Source organism: Sceloporus occidentalis, unplaced genomic scaffold (assembly GCF_023333645.1).
Source record: "Sceloporus occidentalis isolate IW3139 unplaced genomic scaffold, rSceOcc1.0.p SCAF_7, whole genome shotgun sequence".
Lineage (NCBI taxonomy): Eukaryota > Metazoa > Chordata > Lepidosauria > Squamata > Phrynosomatidae > Sceloporus > Sceloporus occidentalis.
This window is the reverse complement of record NW_028316987.1, coordinates 51,756,184-51,776,616: the sequence shown is the minus strand read 5'-3', so window position 1 is coordinate 51,776,616 and position 20,433 is coordinate 51,756,184. Positions and strand designations below refer to the sequence as shown.

General features: G+C 36.9%; 1 protein-coding gene across 1 annotated transcript in view; it reads left to right on the top strand.

Annotated features, from left to right (window-relative positions):
* Nucleotides 1-20,433, top strand: part of LOC149309735 (ubiquitin-conjugating enzyme E2 E2) — a 160,831-nt gene that overhangs the window by 19,243 nt on the left and 121,155 nt on the right. The window contains exon 3 of the mRNA XM_089532941.1: nt 12,279-12,329. Within this exon, the coding sequence (XP_089389067.1) occupies nt 12,279-12,329 (51 nt within the window). The remainder of the gene's footprint in view (nt 1-12,278; nt 12,330-20,433) is intronic.

The window sequence follows — 20,433 nt, the reverse complement described above, 5'->3', positions numbered from 1 at the left end:
CGTACTTAAAACTATGAGGTCAGTGGGATACATATTAATGCCAAGATGGTACAAAAGGAGGTGATGATTATGGTGACTTCTGAAACTGACTCTTGAGTATTGTTGGTTTTCAGAAGTGTGAGATTTAACAGCAAGCGTAGAAAACCCTAAAAAATACATGGGGTTACCGTAAATTGGCAGGCATCCTGGAGGCACATACACACATAGTTCTAATACGTACTTAAAAATTTAGTGGGTTAGTTATTTAAACAGTCCTTGTTCAATTAGGCTTTTGTAATATACAAAATCTACTCACAAAGTGGCATTTTGAGTTGTGTGTTTATCAAAATTGGTAAAGTTTTTTTTTAGCATAAGTTCCCAATGATGTATAGACAGTTGTTTTACCAAAGAGCTGTATAAATTAGCTTCTATATATTATTCTATTTGCCAAATAAACATTTAAGTCTTTTGCTAAGGGGATATGTACTTAAAATATATCATTGCAGATCCTGTTTTTGTAACATTTCCTTTAAGGCTGTAATCCTGTGCATGTATATGGGGGAGTAAATCCCATGGTAGGTGGCACTTCTGAGAAAACATGCATAGATTTCAGGTGTAAGCCTTTCTAACTGGCTTCAGTTGCATTCACTTAATAAAAATCTATTTTTGTTTTGCATAGCTAAATGCTTCCTTGCATGGTGATTAATGTTAGTGTTGTAAGGATGTCAGTCTGTCAGAGACTTGGAGGCAGTATAGCAGAAGTGTTCTTGCCTATAGGAGCACAGACAGTTCCACCCATATACCTGAACTTATTATAGTTTTTTGTCAAACAGGTTTTGCAGGTTGTTGAACACGTCTTACTGATACATGTAAGACCTGTTTAACAAGAGAACCATTGTAAGTTGGGGAGAACTATTTTTGTGTACCAGTAGGTAGCAGCAGCCTTTTCAACCCCCATTTTCAATCTGGAAAGATAGTACAAAGCCTAATTTTAGTGTGTGGTGTGTTTTTCTTTTGTCTTTTTAAGAACTGCATACTGAGAAATACCGTTGTCTTTAGTGGTCTTTAGTAATGCAGATATCTTTATGAAAGTGCTAGAATTCGTATGCTAACTAGAATGTACATTTCATTCAGAAGATGTCTTTCATAATAAGGTAGTATAAGTAAACTGAAGCAGTGGAGAAAATCAAACAGCTGGTAGTTATATTAGCTTTGTTCAAGATGCATTAGTTTATGCCCCAAACAGACAAGATTTGAAAGCAAAAGCTATTCTAAAGCTAATTCTTATTCCTGAAGCTCAGGCACAGTTACAGACTATTTTAAACTGAAATTGGAAGGCATTCTTAAAAATGCAATAATGCACGTGTTAAAGGTATAGTGCAGATTTTTAGTTCCAAAATGGTACATTCAGACAAAGTTTTATTTTAAAATATTTTAAAAAAGAATAATGTGAGAAGCAAAATTACCTTTTAAAGTAACTTAGTTTTAATTACAAATGAAGATAAAAGAAAAATATAATCTCTTGAAATTAAGTCAAAAGTATCTAGCAAACAGGTGTCTTTCCATTGGCAAAAATAATCTCAGGTGGCATATGTTTTATAAATTACATTCTAGATACATACCAGTGCCACATTAAACCATATTTATCATGAAAAGGATAGCCATACTGCCTCTAGGGCTCACATACTTTCCTCCTTCATCTCTTTTGGAGCAGGTAGAGAGAATTTTGCCTTAACCTCAGTTGTGCTATCCCGACCAACAGAATTGCCATTGATGTTAATTATGGTTTGTTTATGATTTTGCAAGAACGGGAAGCAAAAGATTTTGATCTTGTAGTTGCACCAGAGGAGTAACTCCATAGGGGAGGGGGCATATGAGGCTTCGGATACTTGAAGCTTCTTGGGGAGGGTTATGATAAACCATGATTTAGCTCAGTGGTAGGCCCACTGAGTGACCTTGGGCAAGTCACACTGTCTTAGCCTCAGAAGATAGTAATGGCAAATTCTCTGAAGAAACTTGCCAAGAAAATCCTTAGGATCTTCATAAGTTAAAGATGACTTGGAGACACACAGCAACAGGCAGTCTCTAGCCCTTCAGATATTGTTGGCCTACAGGATCCAGCATCTAGTGGCAGCTGATAACTCCCATGTCAGATGGGCAGTGAATCCACTCCAGATTTAAAGGAGTGCTTTAAAGGAGCTTTTTAAGGGACCGAACCTATCATGGAAGGGTTGATCCATGGCTACCTTCTTTAAAATCTGAAGAAAACTTCAAAACAGGTTGACCACTCCACTGACATGGACACCAGCCAACACTGCTGCCTGTTGATCAATTTAGTGTGACGTTGAGCCTGTCTGTGATAAGTCTTATCCTGTATTATACAGTGGGTCCTTGTTATCCACTGGGGTTTGGTTCCAGAACCCCCTTTGGATACCAAAATCTGTGGATGCTCTAGTCCCATTCAGTACAATGGGATAGCAAAATGGTGTCGCTTATATAAAATGGTGCAATCAATATTTACTTTTGGGAATGTATACGTTTTTTAAAATAGTTGCAAGCCATGGGTGCTGAATCTGTGGATAAAAATCTATGGCTATGGAGGGCTGATTGTATGCTTCTTAATGGACTCAGGAATTAGCAGTATATTCAATGTGATCCAGATGTCACCCATTATGCCATAATGATTATTCCCTGAATTCGCATGGCTGATCATATACTTCAGTTTTATGCCCTCCAGCTACTTGTACATGGCAAATGTTCGTTTTTATGAGTATATATGATTCTACCATCCAAAGGGCATAGACATTCTATTCAGTCATTTTTAAAGAAACTACAATGCCAAGATAACTATTAGCCCTGACTTCTGAAAAATGTGATGCATGACCAGAGGTGTTGCATTGTGTGATTAAGGTGTATAAAGGCTCTCTTTAGATGCAAAACAAGGTGTTTTGTTGTAGCAACCAGTAAGCAAACATACTTGTTCCTTATATATATGCATTTTAACATTGGAAACTTTATTTAAATATTTCTTCTGGATACCAGTGAGATCTTTTTACCCTGAGTTCTTTGTCAGTGCTAGAGACACTGGGAGAAAAAGAGAGCAGAAGTTTCATTATGTGGGTCTTTTGTGCACGATCGCCTTCTTGTTTTCTAGGGGGGAAGAGGATTTCTTGTAACAAAAAGCTTTGGAACAGACAACCTGCTCCAACCATTTCTCTAATGCTGTATTTTACTTGCTTTTAATGCTTGGCATTATATAGAACACTTCTTTTTGTATCTCATTATGCTGAGCAGGGACCTAACAAGCTAGGAAGATACCCATTGTATGCATATCTGGTTTGAGGGCTTCCTATAAATATTGGTTTGGGACCTTTGTGAATAGAAAACTAGACTAAAAGGTCAAACAGACTGGCAGTTTGGACTGGCCAGAGGCTACTCCAACCCCAACTGACCCCCGATCAGCATGAGCCCATGATGATCGGATGCTGTGGTTGGTCTCAAGGCTGGCTGCTACCACAGTCTGGAACGAACTGCTGGCAAAGAATGGTTCCCCCCACTCCTTTTGCAGCTGGCTTTGGGCTGCATTAGCCAACCTTAGCATGACTTCTGGCTGATCCAGGGGGTCATGCCACCGGATTTGCCCAAAGGTGGCACTTTTTCCCCATCTGTTTCAGGCCTAAGTGGCCCTTTAGTCAGATCCAGCACATTTCTTATGTTTGTGAAAGCCTGACTTTTATTAGAAGAAAAATCATTTTCATGGTTTCCAATATTGGTTTATTGTGTTTTTAAACAGTTACTAACCAGTGGCAATTGTACAGTTTCATTGATATGAAAAAATTAGATGTCTTGTGAAATATATCTTACTATGCACTTAAATATTTATTAGTGTTGATTTATATGTCACTTTTTTCTCAGACTGGGACCCAAGTATTTTAGCACACTTATATGGCAATATAGTGCCCTGATTAAATTGTGAATTTTAAATGTGGATTGTTTTAATATGTATATTCCTTATTTGTCCTTTTAAATTGATGTGTTTTTTAACTGATATGGTGTATTTGTTAACCTGTTGTTCTTTCCCGCCTCGATCTATGAAGAGAGGTGTGTAAGAAATAATAATAATAATAATAATGCTTCAAAATGTGACTTAATAGAATATTACTTAGAAGCCCATTGCTATGAAGAATGGCATATGGAGGGGTGTGTGGATAGAAGAGATAGAGAGGGGCCTTTTAGCTGTAAAGAGGCCTTAGCTCTTAAAGTATATGTTGTAGTCTATCCTTCTGCAGAATCCTTGCCAATAACAATTGAATCACCTTGTATCTAAAAGTCTTATTATCATTCCAGTAGTTCTCCAGTTGTAGCACTTTATTTGCTCCCCCTGGAGTTAATGGAAATCACTGGGGGCACTGTTGGGTATACATATGTACAAACTTTCTGTTGACCCCATTTGTGTCAAGGGGTAGATTCTGCCTGCTTTGAACTTAGGTGGCAGTGTGTTTATATAATCTAACCACATCATGCCAGGAGGGGACAACTTGCAGCCTGCTGGATATTTTAAAACTGCTGGTCCCATTAAGCATTTTGACCATAACCAGTGGGAAATGATGGGAGCTGCAGTCTGACAGTATCTTGTGGGTTACAAGTTGTTCACCCTTGCACAACTTGGATTTGTTACTGTGTTTGTATTCAGTAGGAAACTTTCAGTCACATACTTGGGTCACATTTTAACTGTACAATGAAAAAAATTAGGAATATGCCTAAGGACTTTAATTTTTAACATTTTATTTATGGGTGTCAAGGAGACTGTTCCCAACTATGTAACTCAATCCTGGGATCTATTTCTTGGTCACATTACTCTGTGCTAGAAGACTTATAAGTAGATCTTGTAGAGATGTACTGAGAGAGTAATTTTTCACATTCAGCTTAAGAATTATAACCATCTTCCACTTACTCCCTCTGCTTGTATAGTATATTTAACCTTATTCCTTAGGGATTCAGGAGAAAGATCTATTTTTGTTTAAAATAGAATTTTTAATTGACATTGCCAAGGCAGAATATTTCTGAAATTCAAGATAATTTTGTTGTATGTACTGGTGGATAGCTGTAAATGAAAGTATGTGAATTTTCAGTAAATAAAAAATTCATCTCCTCTTAATGCACTGCTTGGTTTATTACATGCAGCTTCAGATATACAGTACATGTGTTACTATAATTATTGCTCTACATACAGATACACATTTTAGATTGCTTGTCAAGTCATGTAACAAGGTTTCTGGGTAAGACTTTTTTCTCATTAATACAGGCTCATGTTTACAGTTCTTATTTGTTTAAGTAGTTACCGGTTTGGTATTTAGTTAAAATGTCTTGCATTGTATGCATTTTGGAGCATTCCAGTTTTTCTTCACATTGAAAAGCTTGTACATCACAAGATACCTCAAACAAATCTACAGTATTTGTCTGTAGGAAGAGTGGATAGAGTACAGCTTGTGAAATGAATATAGTCCCCAAGGCTCCCCACGTTCTTGCGGCTCCCCAGGCACCCCACCCACTCCTAAATTGGGGGGTTGCCCGCAAATAACTAGTAGCAAACCCTAAACATGGTCATTTTGCTGTGATGTTCCACATGTCAGCTTTAGATCTTTCCCCACCAAAATCAGAACTAATAGGAGTGAGAAGGTAAAGGGGATATAGATATGTGAGAATACAGCCAAATTCACCTGAAAATATGACAACATAGGCAGTAACCTCTTTCTGTAGCAACTTGAGGTTTGCATTGGACATTTGAGGACAAAAAAACCCTCTTCTAGTTTGTGGAGACTATGGCACCGGGTGGTGGCATCCCATGGGCCAATGGGCCCTTCTGTTCCCTGACAGTTGCCCACTCCTGTTCTACAGTTAAAAGTTAAATGTTTTATTTTTGTTTGTTTATACATTTATATCATGCCCTTTAAATTATTTTTTCAAGGTAGCTTACATAAACATCTCAGGAATGTGCGCACATGGGTATCCACTACTATAAAACGTCAGACATCTTTAAAAATGAAAGTCAGTTTAGGGCTGAAAAGTTTTTTTATAAGCTTTTGAACATGTAGCAAAGCACCTCTTAGTGTTCAGAAAACTTGAAATACAACATAAAGTATTTCTAATGTAGGACATTTATTATTACCCTTTATGGATGAAAGAATATGAAAGAAAGAGCACAATTCAAAGTGCTGGTTATGACTTACAAAGCCCTACTCAGCTTAGGTCCAGATTATTTGAGAGACCGTATCTCCTCATGCAAACCTGCTAGAGTCCAAAGATCTTCCTGGGAAGGCTTTCTCTCAGTCCCTTTATCATCACAGGCTCACCTGGTGAGGACATGAGAGAGAGCCTTCTTGGTGGCTGCTTCTGCCCTCTGGAATGCCCATCCATGAGAAGTAAGCCTGCCCCCTTTTTGCTTGCCTTTTGTTGGCAGGTAAAAACGGCTCTGTTCAGACAGGATTTTAATGGGTAGTTACGGGATGGGTTTTATATGGGATGGGTTTCATGATTTTATTGTGGTTTTAATATTTGTAATTTTACATTGTTTTTAATTTTTCCTTTTTTATTGCAATATGGTTTTAAAATTGTTATTGTGAGCCCACTTGGGTCCCTTTGGGGAGAAAGGCGGGATAGAAATTAAATAATAATAATAAGTGGAAGCTAGAAAAAAATAAGCAATAATTGTTAAATTATTGTTTTGGGACCCCTGAAGAACTATAAAGGCTGACATTTTATTGGGAATGCACACTTTAAAATATGAACTGAATGCAACTACTGCCAAGGGGATCCTTATGTTTGTACTATCACGAGCAAAATCCCTTTGATTATACAAATGTACAGGCCAGATAACCTGAGAATGTTAAATACCAGATAGAAAATTGTTAACTTACAGCTTGAGAATTTTTCAGGTTTCTAGTGTCAATTGGAAAAGTGGATGAATGCTTTTATACAGCAACTGACTCTCTAGACTTTCTTTATTTCTCCATAACAATGTTCTCCTTAGCAGTGCAAGTGATAGATTGATAATGCTGATAAAAATCTAGCTGTTCACCCTTGACTTGTGTGCATACAATATTTTTTATCTGGGTTGATTATTAATAATAGACACCCTTCTTGGATATAAAACCATGACAGCAAGTTGCAAGTGTGTATGTATGTGTGGTATATGTAAACTGCTTGGTATCTTAATCCTAAATAGGCAATATAAACAGTTTAAAACACATTTAAATGGTAATTAAATTATTCAGCTGGCCTTTAAACAGGACTGCTTTCTGTAGGCATTTAAAACTGAATATCTCTTCTTAGATAAACATTGTGTTCCACATGTTGTGTGCCACCATGTAAAATGCCCACCATCCTGATGTCATGTGAAACAACCACTGGTTGTTGAGGATCTCATGTTGACTGGACACATGTACAAGAAGTCAGTTTCTTAGTTATGACTATGTTTTATTGCAGTTAGTAGGACATGATCAGTAATAAATGTAGCATTTTTCAAAGGCAGTTTTAATAAAATTGAACCATACTTTTGAGATCCTCTCAAGCAAATGTTGGGCTCTTTAAAATGTTCCTGATTTCTTAATTGTGGTTAAAGCAATAGGAGTAGGCTGCTGTGATATCATAGCAGTTACTGGTGTGTGTGTGTGTGTGTGTGTATTTGCTTTCCTATGATTGCCATTCACATGGCTTGCTTTGGCATTAATTATGATTAAAGCCAACCAGGTTTTGTAGCTAACTTGGATTTTCAAAACAGACTGAGTTTCAAATTGGAGTTAATACTGAAAGCTAGTTAGTAATGTCTATTGTTCAAGCTTCTATTGGCACCAGCTTTAATTATAAGTGAAGTTAAGAGAAAGAGAAAGATGGAGAAGTTGTTCATTAGCTATTTGTCACAATGAATGTGTTCAATGTGTTGTAGCCATGCTTACTTAAGCCATGCTTACTTACTGCTGTTTAGTTTCTATTGAAACCAATGCTCATTAAGCCCTTGCTAAGTTTTTAGTAGGGCCTAAGTACAGCCCTAAAGGGGTCAGGCAAGGCTGCACACTATCATCCTATCTATTCCTATCTATTCAATTTATATGCTGAAAATTAGCTTACACTTTGTAAACCACTTAATACATCGGTAAGCAGGACTTGCTATTGCTAAAACATCATAAGGAAAGCAGAGTTAGACCCAGAGGAAGGAAGAGTGAAGATAGAAGGAAGGAACAACAGCAATCTAAGATATGCAGATGACACAATAATACTGACAGAAGACATCACAGACCAAGGAACGTCAAAGATGAAAGTACAAAGGCAGGATTAATGCTGAACATAAAGACAAAAATAGTGACAGCAAAAGAAATACATAAATTCAGTCTAGACAATGGGGATATTGAAATAGTCAAAGAATTCCCATATCTTGTATAAAACGTCGATCAAAGTAGAGACTGCAATCAAGAAATAAGAAGAAGGCTAGGAATGGGTAGGGCAGCTATGAAAGAACTAGAAAAGATCCTGAAGAACAAAGATATACAGCTGAGCACTAAAGTCAGAATAGTCCAAATAATTGTATTCCCCATCGCCATGTATAGATGGATGTAGGGGTTGGAGAATAAAGAAAGCAGACAGAAAGAAAATCAATACATTCAAGATGTGGTACTGGAAAAGAGTGCTTAGGATACCAGGGATAACCAAAAGGTCAATCAAATGAACCCTTGAACAGATCAAACTAGAACTCTCCTTGGATGCCAAGATGATCAAATTGAGGTTGTCGTACTTTGGCCACATAATGAGAAGGCATGGATCACTAGAAAAAATAATAATGCTAGGAAAGATAGAGGGTAGAAGAAGGAGGGTAAAACCGCATGCCAGATGGATGAACTCAATCAGGAGGGTCACAGGCATGGGTTTTCAGGGACTGAGCAGAGTAGTGGAGGATAGGGAAACTGGAGTAGTGTAGGATAGGAAGTGTGGAGGTGTCTCCTCCACAGGGTCTCCATGAATCGGGGCTGACTTGAGGGCAGCTAACAACAACAAAATAGCAATAGCAATAGCAAATACATTTCTATATTGCTAATCAGTGCACTTAAGCACTGCCTAAGCAGTTTGAAATGTATAAGATAATTGCCCCCAACAAGCTGGGTACTCATCTTATCAACTTTGGGAGGATACCAGGCTGAGTTGACCCTTAGCCCCTGACTAGAATTGAACTCACAACTTTGTGGTTTCAGTATTGTAATTTAACCACTGCCTCACCAGGGCTAACTCATCCAAAAGCCAACCAATTGTTTCTCACTGGACTTTTTAAAAACCGATTATGCTGTAATATCTGAATGATCCAGTATTTAATGAAATAAAATTGATGATTTTTGAACTGTCAGGACCCATTTCTTTTTCATTAGCTCAATCATGCGATGTTACTGAACATGTAAGAATGTTCAGTAATTTAGGCTTGCCTTCAGAATCCAAAAGAGTGGTCTAGTGACGTTTTAAAAAACTATTAAAGTAAGTGCTGTAAAAGTAACTATTGTGCTAATACAGTTTTATGTTTATCTTGAGAAATCATTTTTTGTGCCTCCAAGTTTTATTTGTAGGCTTTTTGTATTTTACAAGGTATATGTTTGTTTGAGGTCAGAATTATTCTACTTGGCTAAAGAATATGCTTGCATGGAAAAAACAAAGCAAAATAACCCAAACACCCTTGCATGGTATCCTCTTCCCACATTTTCTTCTGGGGGAGGAAGATGAGTAATAGAGACAAGGGAAGCAAGCTGAAGAAATATCTGAAAAATGTGCTGAAGCAGTACTTATGTCTATATTTTTTCTAATATTGTTTGTTCTTTTTTGTCTGCTTGTGATTTGTCAGGCATAGGAGTGATACCATGTGTCTGGTTTTATTTATGAGAAAACTGTACAGTGACAGTTTAATAAGGGCTTCTGTACACACAGCCGAAGATGTTAGACACTCTTGTTTCAAACAAAAGAGCAGGATGTACATTTTCTTAAAAGCTTAAAAATAAGAAAGAAGCAATTTGTTTAGCTTTTTAGTGGAAGAAAATACTCATCAATATAATTTAGCAGTTTAAAGTAAGCTTGTATTTTCATATTGTGATGATTGTTATGATTACAAAGATGGCAGTTGTGCTCTTATCTGAAGTGCTGGTGCTTATACATACTAGCTTGGGGTCTAAAACAGTGGAAAGAAAAACCTGCTGTCATTACAGAGAAGATTAGGTTCAATAAAGTGTCACTACAGAATTTTAAACCTAGGTAGGTCTTAGTGCCAGTCTCTATCTTTAGGCCTACCCAGCTTATTTTTAAACTATTAATTGATAAATTTTAACATGTATTGGTTATACAGTACATGCTGCTTTAATTGATGTTATGTGTTGTCTTATTCGTTGTTTTCACTGCATCAATCCACTGGGAGAGGTGGGAAAGAAATATAATGGATCCTTAATAAACACTGGGGCTTGGATCCAAGACCACCACCACCCCCCCATGGATACCAAAATCCATGGATGCTTAAGTCCTATTACATACAATAGTATAATAAAATGGTATCCCTTATATAAAATGGCAAAATCAAGGTTTGCTTTTTGGAACTGATATATTTATAAAATATTTTGATGCTGTGGATAACAAATCTGTGGATATGGAGGGCTGACTGTGATAACAACAACAACATATATCAAGGAATGTCAACCCATTTTGTTTCCAGTTGAGCATACCTTATGTTTCAGCAAGTAATCATGTGACTTTGCTACCTTTAAATGGCAAAAAATGTTTATATCGTGAACAGTCGAATTGCCAGGTCAGAAACGTCACAGTCCTTGAGGCCTAAGGCTGGTGATCTCACAGGGTGGGCTTTGGTAATATCATTATTATTTTTATTATTTACATTTATATCAAGTCTTTCCGCAAATGAATTCACAGCTTGCACATTAATTTCTTACTGTCTTGTAAGGTAAAGATGAAAGATTGACTGGCCAAAGTCACCCAGTGAGATTTATAGTGCAGTGGTGACTTGAACCTGAATTCCTAATTCATAATACAATAAAATTATCACACCAGTATCATTTATCCTATACTTTCAGGCAAAGTGTGCTCATGTTCATTTTGTTCCCTTCAGAAAAGAGAGATAAATATAGCCTGCCTATTTCCCCTCTTGTTTATTTTTTTAAAAGAATCCTTTAGACAGTACATGCTGCAGCTAGGAAATCAGTCTGCTGCAGAGCCAGGTAAAAGTCAGGCTCCTGCAAAGCAAGACTCCCAAGAGGGAGCTCTGTGTTCTTCCCATCCTCTTTGTTAAAGAAAGTGAGAAGGAGTTAGCGTCATGCTTGGTCCATCTGTTACTATCTTCTTCTGCCCTTCTCCCCTGCCCTTCCTCCTCTCTGAGTCACTGCGGTGTTTCCTCTTGTCATTGCTGCTACTTGCAATTGTAGTACTGTCACAAGAGCGTTGTCCACCATGCAGAGTTTCACTGACTTGGCTGGAGGTCAAGAAATGGTACCTCTTATAAACGTGCTCATTGACATGTCAAAAACAGGCATCAAATTGAACACTCGGTTTAGATTTCATTTAATTCAGGTAGATCTGCTTTTGTATTTTCAATACACTGTAGATTTTTTATGCAAATTGCTGCATATTTTTGCACACTTGCACCAAGACTTAATTGTTTTCATTTTCCTCCACAAATTCGCATTTAGTCACCCTCCCTCTGCTGAAAATGCACAGCCATGCGAATCCATGCAAAGTGGATGGACAACCACATGTTCAGTAATGCACATCTTGTGGAAACTCTGGTAAAAACTGTTAATCCTTTTTGAGTGGAGTTTATGGAGCCCCTCCCCCCCCCCCAAATGCTCAAATTCCTTCAAATGTGTGTGTGGCTAGATTGCAGTCTATTCAGTTTGAATGAGGAGTATTTTAATTGTGTAGACAAGACAAGCCCTAAGAGAAAACGTATGTCATTCATGGGATTGTCATAAGTCAACAGGCCACTTGAAGGTGTGCATGCGTGCACACAGAATGAGAGAAAGACAGAGAGAGAGAGAGTGAGTTTTAAATTTTACTTTGATTCCACGTTAGTGTTTTTTCAAATGATAATTGCAACTGGGTAACAGCCAACAAGATTCACTGAGTAATATTAACTTTTTGTGATATAATATTTCCTTCAGAAATGAAACTTTACTTGTTATTTGCAGTAGTTAACTGTTTCTTTTATAAATAGAAGGAAAACCTTTTTAAAAGTTTGTCGTTTTAACTTTTGTTTCTTTTCTCTCAAGAATTCAGAAAGAACTTGCAGAAATTACATTAGACCCTCCTCCAAACTGTAGGTGAGTTTTTAATGGATTTTATTTCTTTGCGTTATTTGAGGTAAATCTTGACTTCTCTTCAACATCTTTAGTTAGCCCTTTGGCATAAGTGGCTGTTTAACTATTCTTAGTTTTTCAGATGGGTAAGGGTTTTCATCAGTTACCTTGGGAAAACAATAATTTCAGTAAATTTGCAGAATGGCTATGAAATCTTGCCCAGATCAATAAATTATTTGCTGTTAATGTTTTGCTGAGGAGCTGGTAGTTACTGAGTTTTGCTGGCAAGTGTTATGCAGACTGTTGGTTTCAGCAAAATATAAAATTGCTTATGTTTTAAGTTAGCTTTTCCTTTTTCTTGGTGTTCTTTTGGAAGCCTAATGAAATGCATAAAGATGGAATTTTGCCATTTGATTTATTGATTTTGAAATAATGCGAACATGTAAAGCCTGTTGTGTTGAATTTCAGCTTGTCTTTTATCTTGCTACAGTGTTATCCGTCCCAAACTCTCTATTTATCCACATGTCATAATTTCAGTCTTGGAATTTGGCCAAAGATATACATTGTTTACTGAGATACCTGGTTATAGTATTTCTAACCTTGGGAGGTTTATTGTCAGATTTAGTTCACCAATTACTTTCAGTTTGCTTGTGGAAACCTGGGATCAAGCTGATGAATACTTTTATATATTGTTAGAAATTGCTTATTGTGTTATATTTGAACTAATACAACACTTTAGATGAGAGATTACCTTTCTGATATTTTTTGGGGGGGAGGTGTAATATGTAAAATTTTGACAGATTATCTGCAAGTACTGTGCACTCTAGTTCTGAAATAAATGGCAGTCAAAGTAAATAAAGCATAATAAAGATTATTTTACGATAAAACATTTTAATTTCAATGTCATTTTGTTGTATTTAGTAATTCAAGCCATTGCAAATACATATCAAAGGTATTTACATGGCAGGTCTTCACTGCGGCTAAAGGTGCTTGTTTGTGGATTGTTTTATTGAAGTGAGTCCAGAACCACTTCAGAAATTTGTAATTCTAAAATACTTCATTGCGGCTGGTGGGGACTTGCTGGTCTTGGAACAGAGGACTTTGCTCTAGCTTTCTGAATTAAAGGTTCTGCTACATGTTCCCAAGGGACTATGCACCCTACATAAAAATTGTTGATGAGTGTATCGTATGTTGTTAGACTTTCAGTTGAACGCACTTACTGGAGTGGTATTACAGTGCGAGCCCTACTAATTTGTTCCGCTTGTATCTGCTATATTTGCCTCTCTTCACCCTTTAAATCTTGACCCAAAACAGACGGACCAAATAAGGCAGCTTCTGGCTGCTTTGGGAGCATGGTGTTTAGACGATGCATGTCCCCACAGTGTCCAGCTAAGCTGAGAGCAGCTAAGGTGAGAGCAGCTAAGGTGACGTGAAGCTACCTGGCTGGTGGCCCATCCAGGACCATGGCAGCGGCTTGCTTTGGGAGCAGGCTGTCTGGTCACCACAGTCCTGGAGCACTCCAGGAGCAGCCTCTGGTGCTCCTTTTGGCTTGTCTCCTTCGCCCCTTGAAATTCTTTTAAAAACATTTTGGTTTCTAAAAGTGTAAGTAAATTTCTGTAAAACAACTTTTATGATGAATGTGAACACTCCTTGTATTGTATAGCCAGGGGAGAAAAGTAATATATCTCTTCAGTTATAATTCCTCAGAAATTGTGTTTCTGATTTTTCCCGCAGTTCCAGTTATGATTGCTAAGCATCCCATATTATGAACCCCCTATTTGTGGGTTGGAAAGCTTTCCCCTTTATATAGACTGAATTAGACGCCAGAATCATGTATTTTGGGATGTGGGTCCTTTATAAAGACTGACGCAAGTGTGTATATCTCATAATTTATTATCGTGGACAGTGTGCTATTTTTTACAAAGTACACACGGCTATCCTAACTAGTATTTAGGTAGAACAGAAACTACTTCTCAGTTACTACTTCCTGATTATAATCCCTTCATGTCATGAATTTCAACTGTCCCATATTGCAATTTTGCAAACATAGAAGCATTTGTTTTAGAAGAGCTGAACATTTATTTCTATCAGCACAGATGCAATTCTCATACATTCACAGAATTCCAGGAGTTGTTACTTAAAGGAAATAGCAGAAAAAATAGACCTTTAATCAACCAGAAGCATTAAATACTAATAATAGCACACAAAATATTGACCTTTCCCTCTAATCTTATGCTTTTAAAGATCTCTTAGAGCCTTACAAGGACAAGAGAATAATGGCAAGAGAATTCAGGAAAATGCTATGAAACATTGGCCGTAATTCATACAATCAGGTGGGATCACTGCAGAAACAGCATAATGAAGGAGCTAGATAAGATGGGGCATTGAAAACTTTTAGGATGGACAGGAGTAGCTTGACTAATTTCTCTGGTCTCATTCCTTTTCCAGCCATAGCTAACTGAATGAACTACAGTCATCCTCTTGGTGTCAGAAAAACAAATTCATAAATGGCTTTTTAGCACAAACTTCTTCAGAATCATTTGTAAAAGAATTTAGTACAACAATACAATAATATATGATGCGTATACTATTGTTGAATAATATGAACTTTAGAAATAGTATAGACTGCAATACTTGGGACCAGAAGTGTTTGGGATTTTGGATTTTTTAATTTATTTTGGAATACCATATATGAGATATCTTGGCGATGGGACCGAAGTCTAAACTTAAAATTCATGTATGTTTCATATGTACTTTATACACATAACCTGTAGGCAATTTTATACGTTTTTATACATAATATTTTTAATAATTTTGTGTGTGAAGCAAAGTTTGTGTACATTGAACCATCAGAAAACATAGGTATCACTATCTTTGCCACCCATGAAAAAAAGGTTTTGGATTTTGGAGTATTTCGGATTTGGGAATTCCAGATAAGGGAGATTAAATCTGTAATGTGTGCATGGGAATGACATTCAGATATAGAAAATACAGCTTTGTAGAGTCTATTCAAGTAGTGGAATAATGCACACAAATGCTGTGTCCTTGTTTCTTTTTGGTTGGTTGGTTTTTGTCTGGATTATGCATTACGCTGTTAACCATTTTATTTTCAAATGGCATGCCACAAGTGTTACATGTTCTTTAACTACAGGAGTATAATATGCTGTAGAAATCGGTGTCTAGTCACCAGATGCTAAGATATATGATATTATCTTATTTCAGAAAAAGAACAGTGAAGAGCTTCAAATCCTCCTTCTGTTGTCTTAATGGCAGTTTCCATTTGTAGTTGGGCCCTAGAAAATAAAATTCTATTATTTACTTAACTGATATACATTCATTTTAAATGTAATACTTCCAGTTTCTTAAAAATGATTTTTAAAACATTTCTTCTCTTCCCCCAACAAAACTATTAGATATAAAAATAAGGAGTAGCCAATAATTGTTGTTGTTGTGTGCCTTCAAGTCATTTTCCAAATTATGGCGACCCTAGGGCAAAAACCCGACCAGAGAGGTCAGGGATGCTACTCTACACTATTCCTGGTCCCCAAGAAAAACGGGTCATGGAGAGCCATACTGAACTTGAAAAGTCTGAACACTTTCGTCCGCAAGAGAAGATTCAGGATGGAAACCCTAAGGTCCATCCTAGACAGCCTTCAGCCCGGAGACTTTCTTTCTTCGCTGGACCTCCAGGATGCTTATTTGCATATCCCCATTCACCCGTCATCCCGTCGCTTTCTTCGATTCCAATATGGCAGGTACCATTTCCAGTACATCGAGTTTTCATACAAAGAATGAAAAAAACAGGACAAAGTTAATAGTATTCTTTCTATCTACCATGAAAGATGGTGAGCACAATTCTGTCATTACTTCATGTGGAACTAAAACAAATCCAACCTTTGACTGTGAGATATTAATTTGGCTTATGATTTTTCATACAGTAAATTCATACAGGTCAAAATTTGCTTTCTTAATGCAAGCTGATACAAGAATGCCTAAAAGTTCCTGTTAGAAAAGTAGAATTTTCAATTTAATATATTTTTGCCAAACTGAGATTGACATTGTGAATTTAATCACCAGCGAAATGTGTCTTATTTGTAAGAATATAAATATTTCTTTGCATATTTGCATCTTACAGTGACCTCTTAATCCCTTTTAAAAATAAATCTGATGAATTTCATGTTACAAATTACAAGAAAAGAGATTCCACCTAAATATTAGGAAGAACTTTTACTGTAAGAACAGTAAAGTTCAACAGTAGAATAGACTGCTTCTGAACACTCTTTGTGGTGGACACTCTTTGTTTGGATGTTTTTGGACAGAACTTGAATAGACATTTTTCAGGAGTGCTATAATTGGGCATTCCTTCATGGAAGGGTTGAAGTAAATGTTCCTTGCGGCCTTTCAAACACTAAGTTTCTATGATTCTGTGTTGGTGTTAATGAAGTATTATGTAACTATTTCATGTGTTCTTCCACGTTTCCGTAGTGTCTGTCTCTGATTTTGGCAGATGATATTTCTTGATTTGAAAGTCAGCTCAGATAAGTAACTTATAGTTTTCTTGGTCATGGAGGAAAGGAGACATGTTTGCATTATGCTTGGATCATGACATTACACTTATGATTGCATGGCTTTTCATTTGCATGAGGATGTGAGGGCGATCTGGTGGATGTGCGGTCGATCTGGCTGCGACATCTGTCACCCCATTTGATCGCCAGGGTTGATTCGGCTTTTCATTTGCATGAAAAAGACATACACAAATAAAGCAGCTATATTAGCAAGTTGTTGTTATTGTCGTTGTGAAAATAGCCAGTGGCATGCAGATTTGCCAGTTCTTTTTCTCCATATGATCTGGTTTTGCTTATTTTTCTGCAGTGAGTGAATAGGTTGTGTAACCTAGAGTACAGTTTCTTGAGGGTGTTTTAAAAAAAATCTAGTCACTTATGATGGTTTTAGTTGTATTTAATTCTGACTGTTTCTGCAAGGCTAAGAATGATGATAGCTGAAGAGTGGGATTGTTTTCATTTCCTCTCAGTTGAAAAGCTGCTTTGATATGAAATGGCATCAGAAGTCTTTTGTAATTCTTCCATTATTAAAAACAAGACATAAATAATCCTCCAAACAAATAGAAACTCTGCTAATCTAAATTCAATAAATAAACAATAGAAACTACTCACCAGGATTTTCAAAATAAAGTAATGGTTCTATAAATAAAAATGTTGAAAAACACTATGTGAAGACAACTAATTAAGGGATGTTGTAACGAATTGACTTTCAAGTGTCTCTGCCATTATCTTGTATGATGTGGCTCCTTCTGGTTTTTCAGAAAACTCTCTGAACATTACACCTTGGGAGTAATGTTCCAAGATGCACAGATGGTAGATGTACCAGCTCATGTTGTACTCACGGTGTGGGACACTGGTATTCATACAATGCACCACAGAAATAATGGGTGTGTTCTGAAGTGTAAGTGTATTAGTCCCTATTGTTTCTTCTTCTTTTTTTAAAAAAAGTACTTGGTTATATTTTTATATGAATAATATAAGTTAATGTATTTCTGTGTTAAAATTCTGCCTTTAAAAGCATCTTGTTTTTCTCAAACATTTTGTTGCTATACAGGGTGACTTTATTTTGGGACTACTTCAACAAAATCAAGCATGCTTCTTAAGGACATACTTTAGTCCAGTTACAATTTACTATTAATTTATATTTTATTTTACTTTATCTTATCCCTTCATATTTCCTGCACTTCATTCTTTAGTATTTTACAATGTTTGATGTAAACTGTTTGATACGGTTGACTGACCAATCAATAATTTTTTAACTTAACTGTGGGGCAAACCAGACAGCCCATAAAGGGCGGATTGCGGCCTCCCTGGCATCACTTGCCCCGGAGCCGTAATAACCACATGCCCGTGGCCCCAGTCCGGACCTTGGCTGGTGTTTTAAACCGGCTTCTTTAAAGGAATGTTTTTTCCCCACTTCTTTTCAAGCCAGCTGTTGCTCATTGGGTGAGGCATTGGGGCGGTTTTGGGCTACGTTCAGGGTGTGTGTCGTCTAAACACCATGTCCCCAACGCAGTCTGAAGGTGGACCATTTGGTTTGTCTGTTTTGGGTCTATGAAAGAACTGGACAAGATCCTAAAATATACAGATAGAGATCTGAACACTACAATTGGGGATCGTCTAAACCATCGTATTCCCCATCATTATGTATGGATATGCAAGCTTGACGGTGAAGAAAGCTGACAAGCAAAATAAACTCATTTGAGATGTAGTGCTGGAGAAGAGCACTGAGAATACTATGAATGGCCAAAAAGACAAACAAATGGGTTCTAGAGCAGATCATGCCTGAATTTTCCCTGGTAACCAGGATGACTAAATTGAGGCTGTCATACTTTGGCCACATCATAAGAAGGTATGAATCAGAATAGACAATAATGCTAGGAAAGTAGAGGACAAAAGAAAGAGAAGGAGGCCACATGTCAGATGGTTGGACTCAATCAGAGAGACCACGGGCCTCAGCCTGCACACTTGAGCAGGACCTGAGCAGAGCAGTGGAGGACAGGGAATTTTGGAAATGTTTCATTCACAGAAACACCATGAGTCAAGGTTGACTTGAGGACGGCTAGCAACAATGCAGATAGACACTTTACCCTTTGTTAGCCATAGGGGCACTGCACACAAAGGAAGTAATAGAAATGCACCAGAATTTGCTTTTTCATTGGCAGCAACAAAGTAACTTCCTTTGCGATCTGAATGGGTCTCCACCCTCTGTGAACCACAATCCACCTTATAAGTGGAGTACAGTGAGTTTTGTAAACTTCTCAGGTATGTAGATAATTAGGCGTTGTAACAGGTAAAACATGGGAATGAGAGTCAAATTCAGTTGGCTTTATCTTATGTTACGTTTTTCTCTTCCTACGTTAGGATTCACCTGTTCAGTAGTTAAGTTTGGAGAGGTTAAAAAGGAAAGCTGGTCTTTATTATAATACTCTTTGTAATTAAATTCTTTCTTTGTAAGTGACAAAAATAAAACAGGGTTTAGACACAAGTGAGATTCATTACATGCTATCCATGGAGATTTAAAGTGTAGCCTACAAACAGAAATATATGTTTGCTAGCTTTCTATATTTTCTGTGATGTTGCTAAATATTTAGGATTCAGTTGTGATTGTGGTTGTTTTAATATAGTGTTTCACTCTAAAATGTCTGATTTTAAAAGTCACCACCCACAGAATAATGAAGCCAGTGTGATGTAGTGGTTTGAGTGTTGGGCTATGACTCTGGAGATCAAAGGTTCAATTCCCTGCTTGCCCATAGAAACCCACTGGGTGACCTTGAGCAAGTCACACACTCTCAGCCTCAGCGGAAGGCAATGACATAGCTCCTCTGAACAAATATTTCCAAGAAGACCTGTGGTAGGTCCACTTTAGGATTGCCAGAAGTCAGGAATGACTTGAAGGCACACAATAACAAATCCACAGAAAGCTTCAGCTTCAGCCTCCCTGAAGCATTAATGTTACCTAGATTATGTATCCTTTTATTAATAATGCTTTCTAATTATGAATAGTTTATCTGGATGACTAGATGATTTTTAAAGAGTGCTAATGGTATGAAAGTAATGTGAGGCAAATCTTCCTTTTTCCTTTTGTATCTTGCTATGTGAAATACTTCATATTTATTTTAATTAAACATTTGTGGCTTTGCAGTCAGGCATCTAATTAGCTGCAGCTTTGAATTATATCAAAGCACATGCCAAAGATTTCTTAATTAAGTCATCTACATGAAATTATCTCTGTTTTCAAGATATTCAGCTGTTAGTTTATTACTACTTTGTTTATATATCTTCTTTTTACAAATTTCTTAGAGTACTTGAGTTCATTTTTGTTTTTAGAAATATGGAATTGGATATAGTAGGCTATAAAATATTTGACAAAAAGCCAGTGACTCTGTATCAGTTCAACTAAAAGTACATCATCATACATAATTGAATATTTTTATACCATCAAAAAAGTTTCCCTGATATAACCCTAGTAAAAATGAAACAGTAAATAAAGTGTTGGGATAAGCATTGGAGGAACAGGTATCAGTAAGTGTAAAAGAGAATGTGTACTTTGCACGAAGTATTGT